We start from the raw sequence: 24,494 nt of genomic DNA on the forward strand, positions 1-24,494 counted from the left end.
CTGAACTGAATATAGACAATTGCCAACACCAGTGCCCTCTCCTCCTATCATTTTCATTTTTTTGGTAACCCCTAATCGTCTAAAAGAGAAAAGTCACTGTGGAGCGAAGGCCCATGCATGAACCAATTAAGATAACGTTAACAAGGAATATTCGACAATAATCATTCATCAATTAGTAAATTATTATCTTCACTGTTACTTTATGAGGGCGGCTTTAGTTACCCTGTAGTGCTTTTGTCTGTGTGAAAGTGTATGGTAGCTGTTAATGGTGTAAACATGTCATTGAAGGGAAACGTGGTATATGTTTCCTTCTGTAAAAAGCCTAGAACTTTATTCAATTCTGTGCCCACATTTGTTTCTTCTGTTATTTTTTGTTTCATAGTTTAACTTCTGACAATTGCAGTCAAGAAAGTGAAACTCTCTTGCTGCCTGTCCTTATCGCTGGCAGCCCCTTACTGCATGTGCCCTCTGTGCGCTTTCGTTTTCAGCACGTTCCTTCCTAGTTCCTCCTCAAGGTATGCCGTGTGTCTGATGTCTCTTTAGTCTTTACTCTTAACAGTTTTGCATTGGGAAATGTGATGGAAGTTAAAATATAACTGTGCAGGACATAGTAAACTTTATCTTCCATGGATTGAACTGTATATAGCAATGCAAACCTGGAACTTAAGCTTGGCATGTACTTGAATCCGAGTCCTTTAAAAATACATGCTAGTTCTTCCAGATTATAGGTTGCTGAGACATTGGCAAGAATTGCAATGGAAGACCAGATAAACAGTTTCAACAAATTTGACGTTGGCGAAAATGATCATGGACAGGAAAAGATTTCCAATCTGAACTCCTAGACTTCTAATAAGTTCTATCCCATGTGTCGAAAACCACCAAAGCTCTAACTCTATAGAGTAAAACATTCATGATTTGATTAACCCTTTATCGTTCAGTTAGATGTATAACTATTATCAACAGCAGCATTAAACTTTTAAAATAATTGTTCTTTTTGTGATGTAAACTCTGCAGTACCAGCGTACCTCTGCATGAACTAGTTTTGAATTTACAAGCAAAGCTGCAGGAAGATTGTGGCTTAGCATGCTGGTAATTGCCTCCAACTCATTGTTTATGCACTAGACGCTCAGCATCTCTCATTTCAACCTCACCTCTTCGCCATTCTCCCTCGTTCTGAAAGAGCATTTCAATTTGCTCCAGAGATTTCCCTTTTGTTTCTGGGACACATTTGTGGACGAAAGCAACAGATAGAACTGAAGCCATGAAAAAGACGAAGAAGGTGCCTCCAACTGTGATTGCACGAGACACAGAGAGGAAGGACATACAAACAAGGCCGCTGCTGACCCTGCTAGCCACTGCTCCAAGACCAGATGCTTGAGCTCGAAGCCTTAGAGGGAATATTTCAGATGACAAGACCCAACAAACCGGGCCCATACCCACTGAGAAGAAAGCAACGTTTGCACAAACTAATAAAATTGCCAACACAATCCCACCCTGCCCATCCCCGAGGAAAGTTAAAGTGAAGCTCAAACAGAATAAGCAGAATGTCATCCCAATCGTGCTTATAAAAAGCAAAGGCTTTCTACCCAATTTGTCAATAAGAAATATTGCAATCAAGATGAACATGGTTTTGGTGAACCCAACAGCAACTGTTGCAGCAAGAAGTTCTGTATTTCCCTTTATCCCAGCATCTTTGAAAATTGTGGGACTGTAATAAACAGTTGCATCAATACCTGTGACCTGTTGGAAGCATTGAATTCCACAACCTGTGATCAGCATCCGCCTAACTGCAGGAGTAGGATTTAATATCTCATGCCATACTGCTTTCGCTTCATACTTCTCTGCATTAGCAATCCCGGCAGCTGCTTGTATTTCTGCTAATCTGTCTTCCACTTCTCTTTCACTGTCATATGTCTTTGAAAGCACAGATCTTGCTTCTTGGACTCTGTTTTGCATTACCAGCCACCTTGGGGATTCAGGAATTATGAACAAGGCAAACCCAATAAAAACTGAGGGAAGGATTCCCACACCAAGCATAATCCTCCAGTTTACATGTACTGGAAACCCTGAAAACGCATAGTTTGAGATGTATCCAAGAAGAATTCCTAGATTCACGAAGATCTCAGGAAAGGAAGTAAGAGATCCTCTGGTAATGGAAGGTGATATCTCGGCAATGTACACAGGTGCAATCATGACTCCAAAACCTATCCCAATCCCAGCCAAGAGTCTGCCTATCATCAATATTTGAAAAGAAGGTGCCAGAGACATTATAGCTGCACCTGATTGAAAGACAACGGCCGCAAGGGCTATTGTCCATTTTCTACCAATGGCATCTGATGTTCTCCCACCAGCCAAACTACCCAAAAGTGAAACTATGCTTAAAATTCCCACAAGAACTTCTTCTTGTACCTCTGATATCTTCAAATCCTCCTGAATGAATATAATTGCTCCACTCATAACACCCACATCTGAGAAACAACACTACATAATATTAACATAAGTGTCGTCCTTTACATGAGGAAGCAGATAATCATCATTTGCCATTCCTGTACATGGTTAGCACTGATTTTGAAAATCTACTGGTAATTCTTTCCCCCAAATATCCCACTAAGCAACTGTTTGAAGTAAAACTGAAGAACAGAGTCATGCAGAATGATTACTGGAGTTTGGGTTGTGCGGAAAATATTTTTTTACGTTGGACATAATGCAGTTCTATCAAAATGGGAAGCCTACTGTTGAAAATTCTGTTCTCTGACAAAAATCCGAAATCATCTCTTCCTATTTATATGCAAATGAACCATCTGTCCTGAAACTTAATTAAGAATAATTTAAACGCAACAAGACAGAAACATGGTCAAGCTAGAAAAACCATTAACCATTTATATACAAATATCCAAATCCTGCATCCAACAATACAAAGCACATTCCTGTGCATTGCATTGACCCCAAGCCAATAGAATTCTTTAAAACCCGATAAAATATATAACTGGGATTTCGCCAATTAAGCAGATCAAACCCAAAAAAAGAAAAGCAAACACATCAAATTAAAAATAAAGAGATCTTGTAGGGAAAAAGAAAATGACAAGGACAAACCGTAGCCGAGGAGCACAGAATTGAGAGAGGCTAAAATGGCACAAGCAAAAACATATTTCCTCGTATTACTATTGATATTATTAACAATAACACCCTCTTCTGCCGTCTTCTTGTGTCGTAGAATATTTGTCAGCACAATTTCATCCTCTGCTGCATCTGATCCCATTCTCTCGTACTTCATGTTGTTCCCATTTTCCTGAACTCCCATTGTCTGACAATTTCCACAACAATTTTGTAAACATATATATAGTTTTATCTCTAGATTTTATTATAACCCAAACAAAAAAGGAATCAAAATAAATATTTTTTATGTTTTTTTTTTATATTAGTTCTTCTCCCCCTCTCTTCTGAGGAAAAACGAAAAAGGAAGGGAGAGGCAGACAGAGAGAAACAAGTTTGGGAATACAGGAAATTCAGATCTGGTTTTTCTTTTTGTTGCATGGAAATAAATTAAATGTGGCTTTCTTTGTTTTTGCTTGTTTCCTACGTAAGCAAACACTGAAACAGCCATCCGGACGCGACCAAGGAAAGTTACGTGGGTGAATGGGACCCGTTTTCCACGCCCTGTTTCTTTATATCCAATCATGAGATGCCAAGTCAGTTCCTTGCACCTTGGTGTCTGTGTTCTTGTTTTCAACCGAACGGAAGTATGTGAGTTTAGATTGAGTGGACCCCACTGGTGGTTTCCAATGCTCTCTCTCGTTGGTGAGTTTTGATTAGCTGCGGTGCGACTCGTGAAAATTGGATGTAAAGGAATATCATAACTTTCTCAATTTTTAAACGGCACAATATTTAATTTTTTATTTTTTATTACATTTAATCAAAATTTTGTATTTATATTTTAAATTAAATAAATTTTTATAATTAATAATTTATTAATTATTATTAATTAAAATATTATTCATCATTTTATATTATGTAACATTAACATTATATAATGATAAATCATAAGAGATATTGATGTGGGATAATAATATAGTTATGTGACTTTTTTCATCTTTTACGTTAGTTATATCAATTTTAAGTATGTATAAAATAATAAGTGATATTTAATTAGAGATAATTAATCAATCGTTAATTATAAAAAATTATTTAATTTAAAATAATAATATAATATTTTAATTAAATGCAATAAAAGAAAATTTTTTAAATAATTTAAGAAAATTTTCAATTTTTTTTTCTTAAATATGTGTTATTTGCTGACATAGTTGCATGCCAAACTTAGATATTAATATTAATTTTTTTCCATTCTAATTTCAAATTAAATTTGAGTTTTTTTACTTGTTATGTTGACATATCATAATTGTTTTATTATTTATGAAAGAAAAATCATTAATATAACACTTTCCATGAAAGTTATATTTGTTAATGTGAAAGTGCAATTTGACATGGCATTAAATATAACTCAAAATTATTTTAAAAAATCAATGTAACTTTCATTTTGAAAATTTTGATTTCATGTGAAAATTGACTCAATTCTTCCACTCACATAATGGAAGAGAACATCAAGGAAAACCCAATTTGAATGGGTAAATATAAATGGTAGGCAAAAATAGATTAAAAAAATGGTCATTTCTTTCGTAGGAAAGTATATATTGGGCTATATTGTTATGGCCCATCAAGATTAAATTAGGCCCATTAAGGTACCCACTAAAAGCCCATTTTTCGTGTCCAATCGTAACCGACTCATAAGCCCCTCTTTATTCAATTTCCTATTCGACAATAACATGACCGACTCAGAGCCCAACTTCTCTCACGTGCCATCAGATCCATACGTGCGTATCCCTCACCAGATATAACCACCCTCCCCTTTACCCCCCTTTCCCACTCTCTCAAAACCCTCCCAACTCCGTCCGTCCGATTGAACAAAGAGAATGACCGCCGAGGTACTCTCGCACCAAAACGGTGCCGTCGTATCCAACGGAGATCTGAATAAAAAAACCTCTAACGCGAACCCCTCCGTCGCCTCCAAGAAGTCTCGCGAGAGCGAACGACGTCGTCGCAGGCGCAAGCAGAAGAAGAACAAGAAGACCTCCCACCTACAAAATGACGCCGCAAACGGTGCGGTTTCCGATGCCGGTGACAGCGACGCCGGCGAAGATGAAACGAAGGAAAACTCCGATCCTCAACAGGTGTCTTCCTTTTTCTCTTTTGAGATTTCTAGGGTTTTACTGATATAATTGTTTCATTTGGTATCTGTATTTCTTGGTATATAATACAGTTTTAGCATGCGCTTTTGATAGCGATTTAAGGATTTTTGGTTCTCTTGAGCTGAAATGGAGTTGAGAATATTTTCATTTTTTCCTTGTAATTTTTTACGTAATTATATATTTTAGTCTGACATTTTTTCTTATAGTTATTTGTGTTCAGTCTAAGTTTTCCTTTAAGCCTATCCGCACTTTAATTAACTTACATTTTGTTTCGATATTGATTTTAGCAAGTTTCTTTTTCTTTGAAATTTTAGATCACGGAACAAGTTGTGGTTGAGTATGTTCCTGAAAAAGCTGAGTTAGATGATGGTATTGATGAGGAATTTAGGAAGGTTTTTGAAAAATTCAGCTTCTGGGAAGCTGCTGGTTCTGAGGTAATGAAAGTCTGGTTGGATATTATCACTTTTATTAACTTTTGAGTTCCTTATCCGTTCTCTAAAAAACTTGGTATGCTATGTATACAGGAGACGGATAAGAAGGATGAGTCTGCTGAAGATGCGGATGCAAAGAAAAAGGATGATTCTGACTCAGATGAGGAAGAACAGGATAATCAACAAAAAGAGAAAGGCGTATCAAATAAGAAGAAGAAGGTTTTTGTTTTTTCTCCCTTTTTTTTTTTCTATTATTCTTGGTTATTATGGTATTTTGTTGGTTTTGATGAGACTGAACTTATATTGTTGTAATTAACAGCTTCAAAGGCGGATGAAAATTGCTGAACTGAAACAGATTTGCTCAAGGCCTGATGTTGTGGAGGTATGCATAATTTTTCTCTTACTGTTCATTTGGAATTTCTTTATCTTTCTGCATGTGTAGCTGTTAATGTTCGGTTCTCTTTATGGTCATTTGAGAAACCTGTCTACTTTGTTCTTAAACCTGCATTAAAAAATTTATAGCCAAATGTTGAATCAGAGCACATTTGCTGCTAAATTTCTTGATAGGCTATGAATTTATGAATTTTGTTTTTCTTTTGAGATGAAGAAATCTTACTTTTTTACATTTTCTTTTCACGGTTAGTAAGTGCTTTTCTTTGCTCTATTTTTCTTATGTAAGAGCTTTTATTTTTCCTGTGTTTATAATTCATTAGTGTATGATAGTTATGTTTATTTTCAGGTCTGGGATGCAACTGCTTCAGATCCTAAGTTGCTGGTTTTTTTGAAGGCATACCGAAATACTGTTCCTGTGCCAAGGCATTGGTGCCAGAAAAGGAAATATTTGCAGGTTAGTGATTCTTGGTACCATAACGACTAATATGGGTCAAATATGTGTGCATGGCTGGCAGGCATGATATTGATGAGTGATTTAGGGAAGAGGGTGAGGGAAGATCAAGTCGATAAGGTTTCTCTTATATGTATATATGCTTCTTGCAGGGGAGCGGCTGTGACAACCTTGGAGCCTGGACTTGTAGGTGTTTTGCAAAGAGGACTCTTGATTGATTTCTCTTTTAATATGATTGCTCTGTGGGTTGGGATATAGATATTTATGAGGTTTTCTGGTAGCATAGCATAACTTTTCATGCTAGATGTTGGAGGATATTTGTTCATTGTTAAGGTTCTAATTAATCTGTTTTGAATTTTCAGATGCCTTTCCATTGTGCTAAATGCTCGGGCTAGATCCGTCTAAGATTTATTTATTTATTTATTTAAGTAACCTGAGTTGGATGCAGAAGTTTCCTACTGTTTTTGGCTGTGTTCACTTCTGGTATCTCATTGTGTTTTGGATCTTTTCTGTAGGGAAAGCGTGGTATTGAGAAGCAACCATTTCAGCTTCCTGATTTCATTGCTGCGACAGGAATTGAGAAAATTAGACAGGTAAATTTAATTTCATTACTATACCAAATTGTATAGTGTCCTATTTATGTCAAGAAAATCATCTGTGATAGATGCCCTTTTGGAAAACTATATAATGACATTCTGGATTTAAACTCAAGAATTAACTTATGTTCTCTTTTCTCATTCAGGCTTACATTGAAAAGGAGGACAGTAAGAAGTTGAAACAAAAGCAACGTGAGCGTATGCAGCCAAAGATGGGGAAAATGGATATTGACTATCAGGTTTCTTAGTTTCTTGTTTCATGAATTGCTTTTTTTTTGGGCCTTGTATCTGAAATGATAGTCTTGTTCCTTCTAGCTAATGATGTTCTGGTTTCTGCTTTTAGGTTCTCCATGATGCATTCTTTAAATATCAGACAAAGCCAAAGCTGACAACTCACGGGGACCTCTATCATGAAGGGAAGGAATTTGAGGTACTCTTCTGCTATTTTTACTTGGATATGAGGCTGCCTTTTATACTTCATGAATACATGTGTCAGTTGATTTTAAATTGATATACAATTATAAAGACATCTTAAGGCTGTAAGTTGAATTGTTAAGATTTTTGGGACATTAGGGCATTATAGGATACCGATGTACTGCAAATTTTGCAGGTGATTGGAGCATATGCTGGGTCCTAAGTAGGTCGGGGTGGTTTTGTGGTTACTGCAAAATGTGAGCAGTTACATAGTCTAGCTTAATTCAAACGAAATGAAGAAATTTTGTTTTATAAATGCTTGTGTGAGTCTGTGGGTTATAGAAACTGGACTTCTTGGTGGACTTAGTAGGGCTTGAGAATTTTGTGGATTAAGTGCTGTGAGCTCAGACCTTTTATACTTGTAACATGTAGTCTCATGTTGCTATTTAAACCTTGTGTGAATTCATTGGCCTTCTAGTCACCATGGTGACTTGGCTGAAACATTCAACCTGGAGATGTATTATGTGCTGAAACTGGCTTGTGATATTGACACTTTTCTGGGTAATCTCGAATGAAAAAATGAATGTCTGATGATATATGTCTATTTTTTAGTAGTTTTTCCCATTGTTTCAAATTAACATTGTTCTTTGGACTACAGGTAAAGTTGCGGGAGATGAAGCCAGGCTCTCTATCACATGAATTGAAAGAAGCTCTTGGTATGCCGGAGGGTGCTCCACCCCCATGGCTTATCAATATGCAGGTTAGTTTGGTTAAAATCCTGAGTTTATTTTTGCATGTGATATCTCAGTATTGTTGGTATTGTTTTAACTGGTAATTTGGCCTTTCAGAGATATGGTCCTCCACCATCATACCCACAGTTGAAAATACCAGGGCTAAATGCACCCATCCCTCTTGGAGCAATCTTTGGTTATCACCCTGGTGGCTGGGGCAAGCCTCCAGTAGATGAGGTAAGCCTTTGGAAGTTGTGTGTATTCTTTGTGATCTAGTAAGCTTGAAGGCTATCTTTACATGAGGTAATCTTTTTAATATATCCCTCGTCTAACATTCTTTCTTTTTCCTACTTATTGTCTTTAGTATGGACGACCTTTGTATGGAGATGTTTTTGGAGTTCAGCAGCAAGAACAACCCAACTATGAGGTACTTCCAAGATTTTTATGAAGAGTGTATTTTGGATATTCTTTTAGTTCTCTTGACTGATATGTTACCTCTAGGGCTTTTAGCAAGTGTTTTTCTACTTGTATTTTTATTGTTCTTCATATGATAAAAATTGACTACAGTAAAAAAGAATTGATAAGGGTGTAATGTCCTAACATTAAAGGAGCCACACAACTAGCCTCCATTCTTTTCCCTCTCTAGGAGTAGAACAGCTTAATTTAGATTATAATTTTGTATTCTCCATGATAATGTGTAAACTTTTGTCAAATTCTTTGAAACCTTGGATTTTACTGGATGATATTCTGCTAGAAACATTCAGCCAAACCTGGTTGTGGTGTGGTTTATGTATTTGGCTACAAGTGCTATTTGTATGAAAATGAAGATTAGTATTAATAACTTCAATGTTTTTTTTAAAGTAAATTTTCATTTTTTTTTTGTGCCTATAATCAAATGATGAAATCCAGGAGGAGCCTGTTGATAAGTCAAAGCACTGGGGTGATTTGGAGGAAGAGGAAGAGGAAGAAGAGGAGGAAGAGGAAGAGGAGATTGAGGAAGAGGAGTTAGAGGATGGCATTCAATCAGTCGATAGCCTTTCAAGGTATTTTTTTCTTCCAGTACTTTTTATCTGTTTAGGGTTGTAAACTGTTTTGCTGCCCAAAATTGTCAGGCCAGGTGCTTTGTCAGTTTGATTTTGACTTGATAAATAGCCATATGATTGTTCCATGTTGTGTTTGGAGTAGTAAATTTTCTAATAACCATTTTTTCCCCTTTTGACCCCAGTACTCCTACTGGTGTTGAGACACCTGACGTCATTGACCTTCGTAAACAGCAGAGAAAGGAGCCTGAGAGGCCTCTTTACCAAGTGAGTATTATATTTGAAACTTTTCTGTGTCCACATTTCGTAGCACCTATATATATATGTTTATGATATTCCTTCTCATTGCTTCTCGTTTGTCTTTGTTTCTTTGAAGGTACTTGAAGAAAAAGAAGAGAGGATTGCCCCTGGGACTTTACTTGGGACAACACACACGTAAGAATCTGTGATTTTTTTTGTTCTTTTTGGTTCGTATAGCTTTAAATCTTTGAAGAAGGTAATCAAACTTGTTTTTTACATGCAGTTATGTGGTTAACACTGGCACTCAAGACAAGTCAGCAGCCAAAAGGGTAAGAGAGATGAGTTGTATTTGATCTTGCAATTGTTTCCTAGGTGGCTATATGACTATAGTTGTGTTAGGTTTAGAAGTTATCCTGAATTGATATTTCTTTCATAATTTGTGTGAATTTAAATTTTCTTTCTCTTGTCGCAGGTTGATCTTCTTAAGGGTCAAAAATCTGACAGGGTGGAAGTTAGTCTACAGCCAGAGGAGTTGGAACTTATGGACAATGTGTTGCCTGCAAAGTGAGTTGAACTCTTGTAATTTTACCATCTAAGTACATGTAGTCCCTGAAGTTAAATTTACTTTACTCACTTTTGTCGATTTACATAGGTATGAAGAAGCTAGGGAGGAGGAGAAGCTACGAAGTCAGCGTGAGGACTTCAGTGATATGGTGGCTGAGGTAAGCCTTAGGAATAATTTTGATGAAAAATGTTGGGTGGGTTTCTTCACGGGAGAGAGTTGACTGTTTTCTAAATACTCTAAAAGCCAAAAGAAGAAAAGGAAAAAAAAAAAAAAAGGCTTGCATCAAATATGACATTGCTTTAAAATTAGCTTACAGGATTTGTTGACAGACTCCCTACTCTGCTGACATGGTAAAACGAACATAAGTGTAATGTCACTTTCAATTCAATGTTGTTGATGATATGAAAGATGGTAAAATTTTACTAATATTTTCTACTAACAATCAAGTCAAAGGTTGAATGCACAAGCTATTTGCAACCCTCACATTCATATTACATCTCATAATAGGTCCTTCTGTTTGACTCTTTGTTGGATAGTTAGGTGTACTTGAATTTAGTTGAGGTCTTTGAAACATTTGGGTCACATGATTGATTGTGTTGTTTTTGTTATTAAAGTTAGCAGAATATTTTCAACGGTCCTTTGTACAAAACTCTCTGAAAGGGGAGACTTATCTTTTTAAGTCTTGCTTTTAAACTTTGGATGGAATAGATCATATGCTTGCATGCTTACAATTTTGAGGGCGCTAGAATTGGTTGGGGATTCCATGTTTGTTAACGGTTATAATGATGAGATTGTATTTGGTGCAGAATGAGAAGAAAAGGAAGCGAAAGATGCAGGAGAAAGAGGGGAAATCAAAGAAGAAGGATTTCAAATTCTAAGGAGGCCAAGGAATTTTTCTTCCTGGTGTTAGGAGTAGAAGCTAGCGTTTTAACATCTCGGAATTACTGGCCTGGATTGTCCATGTTTATTTGGAAGCTGACTTACTTTCTCCCGTGGAGAATCAGAGTTCCTTTACGTTTGTGTTAGATGGTGTACCCAATCCGTTTTGCATCAAATGTATGCTGTATGATGCGCTTCTATAATATAAAAAATGTGAATTATACCTATCAGCGTCACCACCTCTTCTACTCCACTGGCCCAATATTTATTGTTATTATTATTGGCTTATTGCTCCCAATACGTAGCAGTCTGGACTGGAAAAGACGCACGACTTTGTAATTCAAGCAGTATTTTCCTTTTGTGATAACCAAGTTATAGACGTATCTCCAATTCTCAAAATTTGATTGCAGACGAGAAAGTGCTTAATAAGTATGCGATTCATTTCTAGGATTAGGTGTTTTGCCAGTAAACATGGAGAAATCCGGAATGAAAACTGATTGGGTGTCACTTGCATTTAAAGAATGAGTGCCTAATATTTTAATCAATGTCAACCACACAACAATCTTCACTCTTTTTTACTCTAATCCCTCCACGTTAGTGTAATCATCAAATAGGGGATTCATTGCATGCAAATGTAAATAGTTTCCCTTTTTCCTTTTGGGAGGTACAAGGTTAAAGAAAATCATTACAAACAAATGGGATTTTGCAAATTTTGACATGCAGAGAGGGTTGGTGAGACGCGCATGCTAAACTTTTTCATCCATGCCAACGCCACTGCCATCGAGTAGTGGTGAAGATTAGATTAAAAAAACAAAAAAGAAAGAAAGTAAAACCCATCCTTGTCAATGATCTCTCTCTGTGTGTTTATGGATTTTCATGTGGGCGAGAAGTCTTAGCATGAACCACGTCTTTTACCTTCCAAAATGATGACTCCATAAAGAGGAGGGAGGCTGAGTTGGAATTTGATTTTGCTTCCTGTAGCCATGATAGGTCCTTCTCACTTTGCCTGCATGAATGAACCAAGACCCCAAAAGTTGATAGTAGTAAAGATTCTAAAGTGGATCCTCGTCATCATCTATGTCTAGCACCATCTTCGCCATTAAGCAACCAGATTGAGAGAGAGAGAGAGATAGGGGAGATTTTAATGGTAAATTCATGGAATCGAAACACGCCACACACGCTTACCTCATGGAACCAACGTCAATTGCTTACCCTTACCCAACTCTTAACATTTCCGGCGGCGGCCTTATTTATGGACCACGGAAGTTTTAACATCATTAATTAATTGATTAATAATTATAGTAACAATTTTTCATTATTATAATCTACAATGTTTTTAAAGGATTCCACTAGGTACTCCAATTTGTCCAATAATTATAGAAAATTTTTTAATTGATAACATGATGTATGAATATTTCTTTTTTTGGTTTCCTCCTCAGCTATCACTTGACCTCTTAGTCTTTGCATATGCTCATGCCTTGCAAGAAAGGGCAAGAAATTTCCCCAAAAAGAATTATGCAAGGCATGATTACAATTTTCTTGACATTACATGGAAGAATATTAAGCTCTGATCACAAACTAACTTCATCGTGCAGATTAAGAGGGGGTTAGCAAGGGCCGGGGCCGACCAAGGACAAAGTTTGGGGCCCTCAGGGCTGTGAGTGTTGATGGCTGATAGGTGCTGTCAAAGCCTACGTTGACACTTTTGAGAGAGGTTGATTCTACTATCAGGAATCCAACTAGTAGTATTATTTGGCACTTGAGCGTGACACTTTCTTTATCATTCAGCCAACCGTCAGATGCTGCAGCTTGACACAACCTTTCCCCTTTTTTCATATATACCTTACTTCTTCATTACTCTCTCGTAGACCTAATCCACATTGACCAACCATGGCCACCCATCTCCAAACTGCGACTAGCTGATTGGTTGTTTTTTTCACATGAACAGAGTTGATTGGACAGGTTTTGCCTAAAAACTTTACTTTACCTCATCAGCTGTCAAATTTTTAATTGAGTTCATGTTAAACGCTTATTTTATCAGATGTCCAGGAAAAGGGGAAGGCTTTTAATCATGATCAATGTCGCCTTATTGTTATGGAGTCAAAGTTTAAACCTTACATGCAAGCAATATCCTGCAATAAGTTAAGAGGTCATCTCCAATGTCCAAATCTTGAGTCATTATCTTTATAAATTGTTGTATGAATAAGGGTTGTGTAGGTATTTGATTGTGATTAATATGTATTTTTTTTAAAATTATTTTATAATATAATATTATATAAAAATAATTAAAAAATAAAATATTATTTTATGTAGAATAATTAAAATAAGTGAAGTGCTACTTTACTTAGAATAATTAAAATAAATGAAGCACTATTTTACGTAGAACAATTAAAATAAGTAAAGTGTTACTTTAAACAAAACAATTAGAATAAATGAAACATTATTTCATATGAACACCTAATATAAACAAAACAGTTACTTCATACGGAATAACCATTTCACACAGATGATAGTGAAAGTAACTCGGAATAAGTGATAGAGTTTATGGGTTACTTTCATCTTAAGATGTTTCGAAGAGTTTGATTTGGTGACTTAGATGTGAAGGTAGTTAAAGATGTCTTCTTTTTAACTTTTTTTCTAATATACAAGTGTTTTCTCATTTTATCTTGATTTCGTATACTTGTTCATATCTACATTTTTCTCTTGTACTTATTCACATACAGCTTCTTTTTTTGTACCTATTTACGTATAATTTTTTTTATGCCTTTTTACGTATATTTATTCTTTTTTACCTTTTATTTAAGAATAAGTCTTATTACACTTGATTACTTCAACAGTTACACAATGAGTTTTTAATCATTATTCGACATTAATTCTCAATAACGATTACCTAATATTAAAGTTCTTCTTAATAAAGTCATTCATTACGTGCATTAAAACTTTTTTTTTGTGACTATTACTTTTGGCACTATATAAATAAAGCCTTCACAATTCATCCGAGCCTCTTTACCCCAGACCTAACACATTCTCCTCCAGAGTTTCTCTCTCCAATCCTCTTTTACTCTCTAATTCTTTTTTTATTCTCTTCTATCTGTTACGATACTTAGTGTTTTAAGAACTGCTCTGATCTTTCTCTCCTCTGCCTTCGACATATCTTTTTACTTGTTTGCAAGGCTTTCTCTCTTTGTTGCAAGAACCCCTTTTACATGTTGTGAACCAAATTCAATAGCCGGTTGAGCTTTGACTTGCTAATTAATCTTATTAGATAGGTTGAATTATTGATTAACATTTTGTCAAATATCAATTAGACAGCTTGGGATTTTGATTTTTGGCCCTTTCTGCCGCCCAAAGCTGAAGATTTGGGGCCGTTGGATCCCATCAGTGAACAAAATCTTGTTCTGAAGCTCTGTTTATGTGTGATCTCAAACTTGTCAGCTTGGCATGCAGTCTTCTGTCAGTTCATGAATTGGTTGAGCTATTGAACTTGGGATCTCCAAGTCTCAATCTCAAGACAAAAAGTTAGGCAAGAACGTTCACAGGAAGTTGGGTTTCTCTGCAAATTTTGCTTGTTCAGAAACAAAGAAACAAAACTCCAACTTCCTGTTTAATTGTGAATGGTAATCTGCCACTTTACGCTTCCTGTTTTAGGCTTAAGCTTTTCCAGGGAGCAAAGTGTTATTATCTGCATGAAAACTGGCTCAAGCTTTCCTTAATGTGGACAGTGGACAGGTTCTTTTAGACTTAAAATCTTTTTCCAACAAGCCTTACCTTGCCAAATTTAGTTGCTGCCCTGAACATAAGTTCAACAATAAAAACAAAAACATCCATTCTGATTCAGGCCTTTCAGAGGAATCCCAAGAGAGAACAACCTGAAAAGAGGGGGAAGAGTAGTGAAAATGACAACAGAAACACTTGGAAAGAGGAACAAAAGATTTATGAAAACGGGGTATCGATGATCCATTAATTTCTTCTTCATTTTTTTAAAAGCATAAAACAAATTGATCTCCCATGAACATCATGATTCTCCTGCATCGCTTTCCAACTGTTTCCTGATATTGGACAACACAATTTCTCGAATGGGGGGTCAAAATTGGCTCTCGAGGCTACGTATTAAACTTCTATATTCATGATTCAACGCGGCTGCCGATGGGTCACTGTTCCATTATATTCTAAGTGAATTCAATTCTCAACGGGCACCAACCTTTGAACAGACCCCATATTCACATTCCAACCAGGATTTTCCATCAATTGCTCTAGTGGTCCAGCAGGGGAGAGACCCCATCACCAATGATGTTTCGACACGTGCAGTCCAGGTCCCTTAGGATTAATGATAATGATACTCTAATATGGGCTGCTGCGACTTCTTGTTTATATTAATTATGTGCCATGCTGAATATATTAATGTTTAAGTACCAAGGTGGTATGATGAGCTATTAACCTCTTAGGTGGAAGAGTTATACTCTTTGGGATTAAACTAGTGATTTAAGTTTGATCATGAAGCTAAACTTGCTTAGTCGCTTTCTTCATTTGTGCCACAGACATTCTGTTTTGTCCTTTTGAAAAAGGGTTGAAGAAATTTTGGCAATACCATCCACTTTACCTAACCAACCGACCAAGTTTGATTTCCATTCACATTCCCTCCCTTAGATTAACATGTAAGAATGATACTTAATTTGTTGTTTTCTTTTTTAATTATGGCTTATGCTTCACTCGTGGCTTAATTATTTGCACGTGGCTTTCATGGTCCAATTTTGCGCGACGGCCAACTTGCACGAATCATTCTTTCGTATTCTTTGAGTCCTTCATGGAGGCTAGCGACGAACTTTTACCATGCCAAATTTATTCGAATCCTTGATGAAATCCGAATACAATTATTGTTATTTTGATTCTCGAATTTTTTTTGAATATTTACAATCAATTCGAAAGATTTATGAATTGTCGTATATATACATGTTAGACATTTGCCATTGATAATAATGTAAGACATAATGTTATGTTTTACTGGAAAAAAAATTTAAAAAGTCTGATAATGTTGTCATTTTTTATAATTATTTAATGAATTGATTTTATTAATATAAAATGCAATCAATCACTAAACTTTGTTATACTTTCAAAATTTATCATTAGTAATCTTTTGACACCTAAATGGTAGATGTAAATAAAATATTAAAAAAATAAATCTTATATGAAATTGATGTATGTATTTTGATTTTTCAGTCTTTGAGAAATAAAAGTAGATTTCCAATCTTAAATGGAATTAATATATTCTCCCAATTAACTATCAGACAAAAAAATATACTAGTAATCTTTGTGATTGCTTGCCATCACTTTCAGACTAAAAGATGTTGCTTATATTCATAGACAGAATCAAATCTTATACATACTAAAATGGAGAGATGCTTTGTGGGAACAGCCACCAGCTTCTATTCAATCAGAGACTGTTTTGTTAGCATTAGAGTAGATAAGAGTAGTGTACCCTCTATATTATTCTCGAGGGGCTGCCCTAACACTTGTTACAATTTCAGAGCAAAACCCTCCCTGTAGAAAGTTTTTCTCTCTCTCTCTCTCTCTCTCTTCTCTCTGTGTGTGTCTTTATTTGATGATTTTCCCACTTGGTGTGTTCATGATATGCCGAACCCGAAATGAAATGAGTGATTGATTTAAGAGAGAAAAGAAACAAAAGTCAATTTCATGGCCGGTGACTGCTAATTTGACACAAAATGGACCCCCTAGCATATATAGCGGCATCAGATTTCTAACATCATTTTATTTGAAAAACAACAGAAAATTATAAGGGTTTGCCATAGATTTAACTCTGCTGCTTTTAGTAGCAATAATTCGGCTTCTCTAGATCCGGGCTCAAGCCGATCGTTCACATATATGGCCGAGCACACACGTGTGTAAGTAGCAGTAACACTCCCAACACTGATCTGTGATATCATGTGCATAGGCCCTTAGGATCATCACAACCTCTAGTGCATCACCTACCAGCTATCACGTGACGCCAGCGCTTCCTTAACCCCAAAATTATAAGTCGTTTGGGACCTTATTCTTGTATCGGCATATTTATCGATATTTGATTTAATGATAAATATATATATATATAATATTTATTTAAATAATTTATTTAAATAAAAATGAAAAAAAATGTATACAAATAATTAAAACTGAACATATATGATCCAGTGGATATATAAATGAATGTCAATACAAAATATTGGTATCATGATATGCTAACATTCCATAGTATAACGTTTAATATTCATAGCTTAATTAGTTTAGTGTTACTTATTATAGTAATATAGCATGAGCTCTTCGTTGTCTTTACAGCCCATACAATCACTCCACTATCGACGGTACAGGAAATTCCACGTGTCACCAACCCACATCCACCTTCAGGCCTAAGGAATTCTCTCTCCTCTCCCCATCTCTTTGATCTCCCTACATCTTCATTTTTTGCACTATAAAATTCTTTGGGCAGGCAAGGGCAAGTGCTTCTATATATCAGATTACCTGTTTACCGAAGTTAAAGGCAACCCCTAATCCCCACACATATATCAAGCAAAGCTTTCTTGAACCATACCAAGTTCAAGTAATTCTGATTTTTGAACTTGTTCTTATTATATAATTTTATTATTATTCCCTTATATACTGAGTAGGCTGGCATATAGGGATCACTTGGATTAAAGAGTAGAGAGGCTCAAAGCATGCTCACTTCTCATCACCTTCCAGGGAATTTCCTCGCATTCGACACGCTCCATTATCCGATCGCTTCAAAACATCACACTGTTTGGCTTATAAGCAAGAATCTCATCATCCTGCTCTTCTTCAGGTTGATCTCTCTCCTTGCACCTCGATCCAAGGGCTAGGATTTTTAATTATAGGGTTTATTTGTTAGTTTGACCTGATCATCGTAATAGAGAACTTTGCTTCTCATCGCTCTTACTTGCGGTAGCTTGTTAGAGGTTTCTGAAGTTAGATATAGAGATATGGGGTTGAGTTCTAAACAGGTTTCTAGTGATGGTCTTGGCTGGAGCCAATCTTTGTTGCAGGCTCAAACACTGGGGCTACCAAAAGCTTCACCAGCGAAGAGGCAGCAGCCACAAAACCAGCAGCAGCAATCGGAGCCATTGAAGTGTCCAAGGTGTGATTCTACAAATACAAAGTTCTGTTACTACAACAACTATAACAAGTCACAGCCTAGGCATTTCTGCAAGACTTGTAAAAGGCACTGGACTAAAGGTGGTACTCTCCGCAATGTTCCTGTTGGTGGAGGCCGCAAAAACAAGCGGCTTAAGACATCAAATAGCAGCACAGCCGCCGCCGCCCCTGCGAGCACTAGCACAACCAGTGCCATCAAAAGCTCCACTGCCTCTGGTGTTAACAATAATAGGCTCAATACTTTCATGGCAGTTCAGCCGCAGCAACAAAGGCAGGATCTTCAGCTTCCACTTGCTGATCAGAAGAACATATCGAATATTCAATTTCAGGCGCTGAGCCGTCCACCATCTTCATTGTTGCAGCAGAATTCTATCAATTGCAGCAACTTGGACGGAAAAAGTTTCAGCACAAGCAATGGCGTGTTCCTGGGTTCAACCCTGCCTTTGCCTCAAACTCAAGGCTTACAATTTCCATTTTCAAGTTCAAGCTCAAGTTCTTTTGACACAACCCGATCTTCAATATCAACCTCATTTCAATCTTCAACTATCTATAACTACACTGGAGAAACAATGGAGGATCCAACCATCACCAGCGTCATCATGCCCACCACAAGCGGTACTTTTTCACAGCCATGGCAAGTCCCTATTACAAGTAGTGGCATGGACATGACAAACTACTGGAATTGGGATGATATTGATGCACTTGTTTCTACTGATCTCAACATGCCATGGGATGATTCTGAGATCAAACCATGAATGTCCTTTAACGATATATCCATTGTCTATAGCGTTTTTTCTTGATTTGGGCGTTCCTATTTAGTAGAGGACGGTTCAATTTTTTTTTTCTCTTTAAATTTATCAGTCTCTATAAGAATCCCCCTCTTTCTGTTATTTTTTCCCTTTCCTAGATTGGTTATTAATATGTATAGTCTTCCCTTTTAAACTTGTAACTGTTAAAATGAGATGAGACTGTTTGGGGCTGTCATTTTTCAGATTCAGCTTCAGGGTGAAGGTGTACATTTTGTACTCTACCTCTTATATAATGCAATGTGTATGTTAGGTTAGGTTTGTTCCTCATTTTATGAATGGAATAAGGGTGGGAGATGTGATGGGATATATCACGTATGAAGAGTTCAGAAATGGGGTCTGTTCCAGCTATGCTGGGCTAACTGGATGTGATGGAAGATTCTTGTGGATATGTATATGTTCCATCTGAATACTACTAGTATTTCCATGGAATTGTTTCTGCATAATTTATGACCACATGTTGAGAATCATTCTCTTTTCCCTGTCCTGACAGCATTCTCGTTGTAAAGTAGTTTCCATGAATTAGATTTTCTTTTCCCTGGCCGGTCTAAACTGTGTGCTTCTAGATTTCATTGATGCTTATTACTAGTTTATTGGGCACCAAAATCTTTGTTCCAATATGGTCTGTTCTCATCCTCTCGGTTCAGATCCAGAGCATGTGCAAATCGGGGCCACACTTTCCAGGGCTGTTTCCTTATTTGTTTTTATTGCATACGTTCATCTTCCTCACATTGAGTCTATCCATGGGCTCAGCAAATATTTTAGTCCCGTAGAATGAAGGTTGATTGCTTAAAAATTGTCACATTTTTCTATTACAAAAGATTCTTCGTTTTGCCCTTTCAGTGATTTGGGTACGAAATTCATGATGGAAATGCCTGGATATCTGTAGTCTAATATGGGGAAGGGCTGTTGTTTCATGGGGTAACAAATGCATCAAATAACTGATCATATGGCCTTAGGTAGCTTCCATTGAAGTGATAACAGTGAAACTGACTGATGTTACAAAAGGGACAGAGACTAATTTAACTTGTTCCCTCAAAAACGTGAAAACATTTCTAGGAAATTCCAGCACCTCTTACGGCTTAAAACACTCGGGGAAAGTTTGGTATTGCTCTGCCTCTGTTAAGATGTTCCATTGCTTGTGGGGACATGTAGCAGCAGCAGCAGCCATGTAATGGATTGCAATTAGGGTGTCGGGGGTTTGTCTGATACGAGAATATATTTAAGTTCTCATGAATTAATGAATCAAGGTAATTTTTTTATTTTCACGTATAAAGATAATAAATTTATTACATGATATGAATGAATGATTGAACAAACCTATAAATAATAAATGAATAAATTTTTATTATATCTAAGTTTCTGAGATATGTCAAAGATAATTAGAAGAATTCATGTAACAGAGACAACAGCAGAAACCAGGAAATTAACTCTTTTGTTGCAAATGTTTTGCCAGAATTACTGTCACGATCTTTAATTTGGTCCCTGGTGAGGAATCCTAAAAATCCACACTCGAGTAGAAGCATGAACAACACTAGAGAAGCTGTTGGGGCGTGGCTATCATCAGAATGTGAGAAAGAGCTATCAGAGTACCGATGACTAAATCAACAACTTTCTTCTTGTAAAGACAACGGAGAAATTTGCTAGTTCTTGAATGATACCATTGCTTTCATGTATCATTTCTGGTAGTATATCAATGTATGAACAAAATTTTGCATCCGGAATAGGGAATAAGATAAAACAATAACTGAAGAACAATGGAAAATAAAATAAAGATACAAGACAAGATATTATAAGTAGCGTACTCATTGTCTTCTAAAATTTATCGACCTTAAGACTTATGAGACATGCACTTTGGCCTTTTGTGTTTCATTATCCTTCCACTTGATCACGAGACGAATAGAAATAGTTAACATAAGCAGAACTGCAAAGAACTTTTGTCTTTCCAGGATTTTAATCAGATGAAAATTAAATGCACTACATATTCAAAAATAAAAAAAGAACTACTCAAAACCTTCAAGAACTACAGGTAAAGTGCCAAGGTTGTAACCTGTAAAGTGGGATAGACATATGTCCATGTCCATGGTTAGGAATCTTATGATAAACGTATTCTCAATCACACACTAACACCCAAAGATTGTCTACATCAAGAACATTATGGTTGATTAACAATGAATTACAAATTGGAATACTTCTCATGACCATCTGCTGACCTTACTTATCTATATGTTTCCCATCCTCACTCCAGTATCTCTGCCATGGTTCGCCTGTAATTCGTTAGCCTTGGAATAACTAACGTAGAAAAGCTCAGAGACTATGGCTGTCAGGAAAACAAATGCAGCCCCAGCCCCAAAGACACCCTTTCTCAATGTTGCACATGTTGGGGGATTATTTAAGAGATTCTTGTACTTGGTGTGATAAGCATTCCTTACTGACCCTAACAGCAAGCATACCTCAGCAATGAAAAAGAACACCCTGAAATGCCAATGCAACATGTTATTTAGATGGTAGTAGAAATTATAACAGATAGCATAAAAAGCGGAAGTTGACATTCATGGTGCTCAAAGACGCTTCTTGACTACAACAATAAGATCATTTACGTTATTGTTTAAATTGAAAACATACCAGCAAGTGATAAATAGGACAATTGCCCATGCTCTAGACCCACTCGGTCTCATGGCCTTCCCACAGCATAAGCATCGGCTTGCCACCATTATTAGTATCTGGCTAAGTAGAAGGAATAGGAATGAACCCACACCCAAGCCAGTTGCAATGTCCTTATCATAAACACAATAGCTTTCATTTCCATCATTGGCAACGGCGGCCTGCAAACAGGGAACAATGGAATGCCCTGTTAGACTATAACAAACCAGTTTCTCACATATACAGTGAGAAATGGTTAAGGTCACATTGATTCTAGAATCCATTCCTTCAAACAAAAAACTTTGCAATACTAACACCTTTCACTATTTTTAAACTCCTATTTCTCTAAACAGCAGGCAAGCAAAACTGGGAGTAAATAATGCAAATTTAATCATCACAGATTTAGCAAGGAAAGAGACACTAATTTACCCAAATATAAACAACATGTATACAATAAAATCTTAGAAAGACACGCCATTTGTAACTTTAGCAATCATTTCCGCTGCTGTTGAAAGAAGCATAGCCTATGATCTTACCGCCAACAGCTAGCCTACCCAAATCCCAGCTATAAAGAAAAGCAACAATGACAATTCTTTCAATTCAAAATTATTTCCATGAAAGTGACAGAACATGAGCGTATTAAACCTGGGATCAAAATGTACAAAGTCCTATCTGCCCTCTAAAATGATAAATAGACAATGTTCTCAGCATTGTTTCCTCTAGTGTTTTCCTACATATTTCTTAGATATTCATTTATCATGAAACCAACAAGCTTGTCCATAAGAACTGCATCAGAACAAAGTTTCCCTCCATCACTACTTCAAATAAAAGACTCCCTAAACACACAGCTAAATCTTGTTAACACACCTTTACAGTAAAATAGTTTGCAACCCAAATGTATTTCTAGCTTAAATTTTCAGTGTGCACTTGTTGAAAAATGGAACTTTAACGCCGAAACCATTTTGTGGAGATTTTGGTAGCAATATCTTGCCCATCTGACCAACAAGTTAAAGCAGATTCATTCTAGATCTAGCAAAGAATTATAGCAAATATTTAATTTTTTACAAACCAAGGTACCAAAAAGATAAAACCTTTCAAGAACAACAAACAAAAAGGTCTAAACTTTCAACATGAGATCAAAAACCAAACTCAGAAAATCTTACACAAAATAAACTAACCAAACTTCTGGTAATTAGTACATGTAAAAAAACAAACCAAACAGGTTAGAAATAGGACAGTCCAGAAACAAGGAAACAAAACCCAAACAGCAAAGAGTACACTAAAAAAAGGAAAGAAACAAAGGGACAGTTTAGTAAATAAAAAAGAGAAGAAAACTCACAGTACTTCTCCTTTGCTCGGCAGCAACAGCAAGCCCAAAAGCAATCAGATCAATCACAAAAACCAGAGCCAGTAATAACGTCGAAGCCATAGCTCAAACCAACAACCAAAACCCACAAAGCAGAAACAAAAATCTTGGGAGGTAATGACCCAGAGAAGCAGAAAGAAAAGAAAAAGAAGAGAGACAAATAGTTGGCAAAAGCGTTAGAGGAAAGCAGATAGAACAGGTGATAATAATGAATTAAAATTGGGTGGAGATATTAATGCAGATGGGTCGCGTGGTTTTACCTCTCGAGAACGTAATTAATTAGTGCAAATACTAAATAAATTAATTAGTGAAAAGGGTATTTGAAACAAGGAAGCCTGCCTAGATTCTCTCCCGACAACAAGAAGGTAGAAGTAGCTAGGAAACGTTTTTGGGTGCGTGCTGGTTTGGTTTTTGGATTATGATTTAGTATTAATGATTTGATTTTGACCATGTATTTATCCAATCAAATTATACAGATAATAGAACAAGGGAAAGGGAAATCTTCATATACTAGTATTTAATTTGGGATAGAAACTTATGAAAATTTTATATTATTTTATCTCTTAGCTTATCATTGTGATGAATTTGATAAAAGAATTTATGGATTCTTATATTATCCAATTTTCTCTTTCTCTTTAATGGGTAGCAATATGCATCGATTTTGTTTTATTTCTAACTTTTAAGTGTAATATATGTTAAATTAGACATATTCTGAATATATAGATATAATAAATTTTTAGATTTTTATAGCTTGACATTTATTGTTCATTGATTTTAGATTGTACGTCAACTTTAAAAATTTTAACAATTTATTATGATAATAATTGAAACAAATAAAATAATTTATAGGTTTGGGGTGTCATGTATGAGCAGCTAATAGCTATGGTTTTGGTTTATTATTAGATTACTTTGTGGGCAAACATGAACTTGTAGGGGGGGAAGGGGGACCGAAAGCAACAAAAAGGGGGAGCAATTCATGTGAATGACCGGTGTAACGTTGGTCTAAGACCAGCTTGCTTCTGTTATGAACAACTTTGTATGTGGAGATCGAAACGTGTCAAACTAGATTAATTGTGTTTACCAACTCAAAGAAGAGGTGGATTCGGCTCTCAATTGTTTAAAGCCATAAAGGGAGGAGAACAATGATAAACATTATGACCACCCTTGACCTGGAGCGCTTCACCAAATCCAAGCCATGTTATGAAACTTCAAACCCTTCTTCCTCATAAATGGGATGTGTATACTGCCAAACTGCCGTTCTTGGGACTCGGAAACAAAGCTATATCATTCAAGTAATTGCCGGCAAGAGACAAAAGATTTCCAAGTTTTTAGCAATTTGTATATGTGTGGATGACTTGGCTTTGCAAGAAATTTCTTCTCAAGGTCTCAACAAAAGCACCATGTTTCTGCTAACTGGTTTCCATAGCTTAGTCTGAAAATATAGGATAAAATTAAAAATCTTCAATCATTACGTCTTAATCAAATGATTATGTCTAATCCTCTGAATATCAAGATTAATAAAAATCAGATGATAT

General features: G+C 36.2%; 4 protein-coding genes across 5 annotated transcripts; 2 read left to right on the plus strand and 2 right to left on the minus strand.

Moving 5' to 3' along the window:
- Positions 1 to 914: 914 nt before the first annotated feature.
- Positions 915 to 3,429, minus strand: LOC18596889 (putative polyol transporter 4). Its single transcript, XM_007025632.3, has 2 exons — positions 3,094 to 3,429; positions 915 to 2,468 (listed from the first exon to the last, which is right to left on the minus strand). Exons 1-2 carry the CDS (start codon positions 3,299 to 3,301, stop codon positions 1,105 to 1,107), a joined length of 1,572 nt encoding a protein of 523 aa, XP_007025694.1. The 5' UTR covers positions 3,302 to 3,429; the 3' UTR covers positions 915 to 1,104.
- Positions 3,430 to 4,902: 1,473 nt separating this feature from the next.
- On the plus strand, positions 4,903 to 11,213 carry LOC18596890 (proline-rich spliceosome-associated (PSP) family protein). Its single transcript, XM_007025634.3, has 18 exons — positions 4,903 to 5,225; positions 5,558 to 5,677; positions 5,768 to 5,893; positions 5,994 to 6,056; positions 6,414 to 6,521; positions 7,034 to 7,111; positions 7,261 to 7,353; positions 7,458 to 7,544; positions 8,187 to 8,288; positions 8,377 to 8,496; positions 8,624 to 8,686; positions 9,169 to 9,302; positions 9,485 to 9,566; positions 9,676 to 9,734; positions 9,823 to 9,868; positions 10,012 to 10,103; positions 10,192 to 10,261; positions 10,911 to 11,213. Exons 1-18 carry the CDS (start codon positions 4,968 to 4,970, stop codon positions 10,980 to 10,982), a joined length of 1,773 nt encoding a protein of 590 aa, XP_007025696.1. The 5' UTR covers positions 4,903 to 4,967; the 3' UTR covers positions 10,983 to 11,213.
- A 6,265-nt stretch (positions 11,214 to 17,478) lies between these two features.
- On the plus strand, positions 17,479 to 19,382 carry LOC18596891 (uncharacterized). Of its 2 annotated transcripts, XM_018123249.2 has the most exons (2): positions 17,479 to 17,815; positions 18,002 to 19,382. In XM_018123249.2, the coding sequence occupies exons 1-2, from the start codon at positions 17,691 to 17,693 to the stop codon at positions 18,897 to 18,899; spliced, it is 1,023 nt and encodes a 340-aa protein (XP_017978738.1). In that variant the 5' UTR covers positions 17,479 to 17,690; the 3' UTR covers positions 18,900 to 19,382. The 2 variants fall into 2 exon arrangements, with proteins under 2 accessions (XP_017978738.1, XP_017978739.1); XM_018123250.2 differs by having other exon boundaries at positions 17,480 to 19,382.
- Positions 19,383 to 20,865: 1,483 nt separating this feature from the next.
- Positions 20,866 to 23,346, minus strand: LOC18596892 (1,3-beta-glucan synthase component (DUF1218)). Its single transcript, XM_018123273.2, has 3 exons — positions 22,933 to 23,346; positions 21,576 to 21,775; positions 20,866 to 21,425 (listed from the first exon to the last, which is right to left on the minus strand). Exons 1-3 carry the CDS (start codon positions 23,020 to 23,022, stop codon positions 21,173 to 21,175), a joined length of 543 nt encoding a protein of 180 aa, XP_017978762.2. The 5' UTR covers positions 23,023 to 23,346; the 3' UTR covers positions 20,866 to 21,172.
- Positions 23,347 to 24,494: the final 1,148 nt, after the last annotated feature.

The sequence above is a fragment of the Theobroma cacao genome, chromosome 6, assembly GCF_053813885.1.
Source record: "Theobroma cacao isolate CCN51 chromosome 6, ASM5381388v1, whole genome shotgun sequence".
Taxonomy (NCBI): Eukaryota; Viridiplantae; Streptophyta; class Magnoliopsida; order Malvales; family Malvaceae; genus Theobroma; species Theobroma cacao.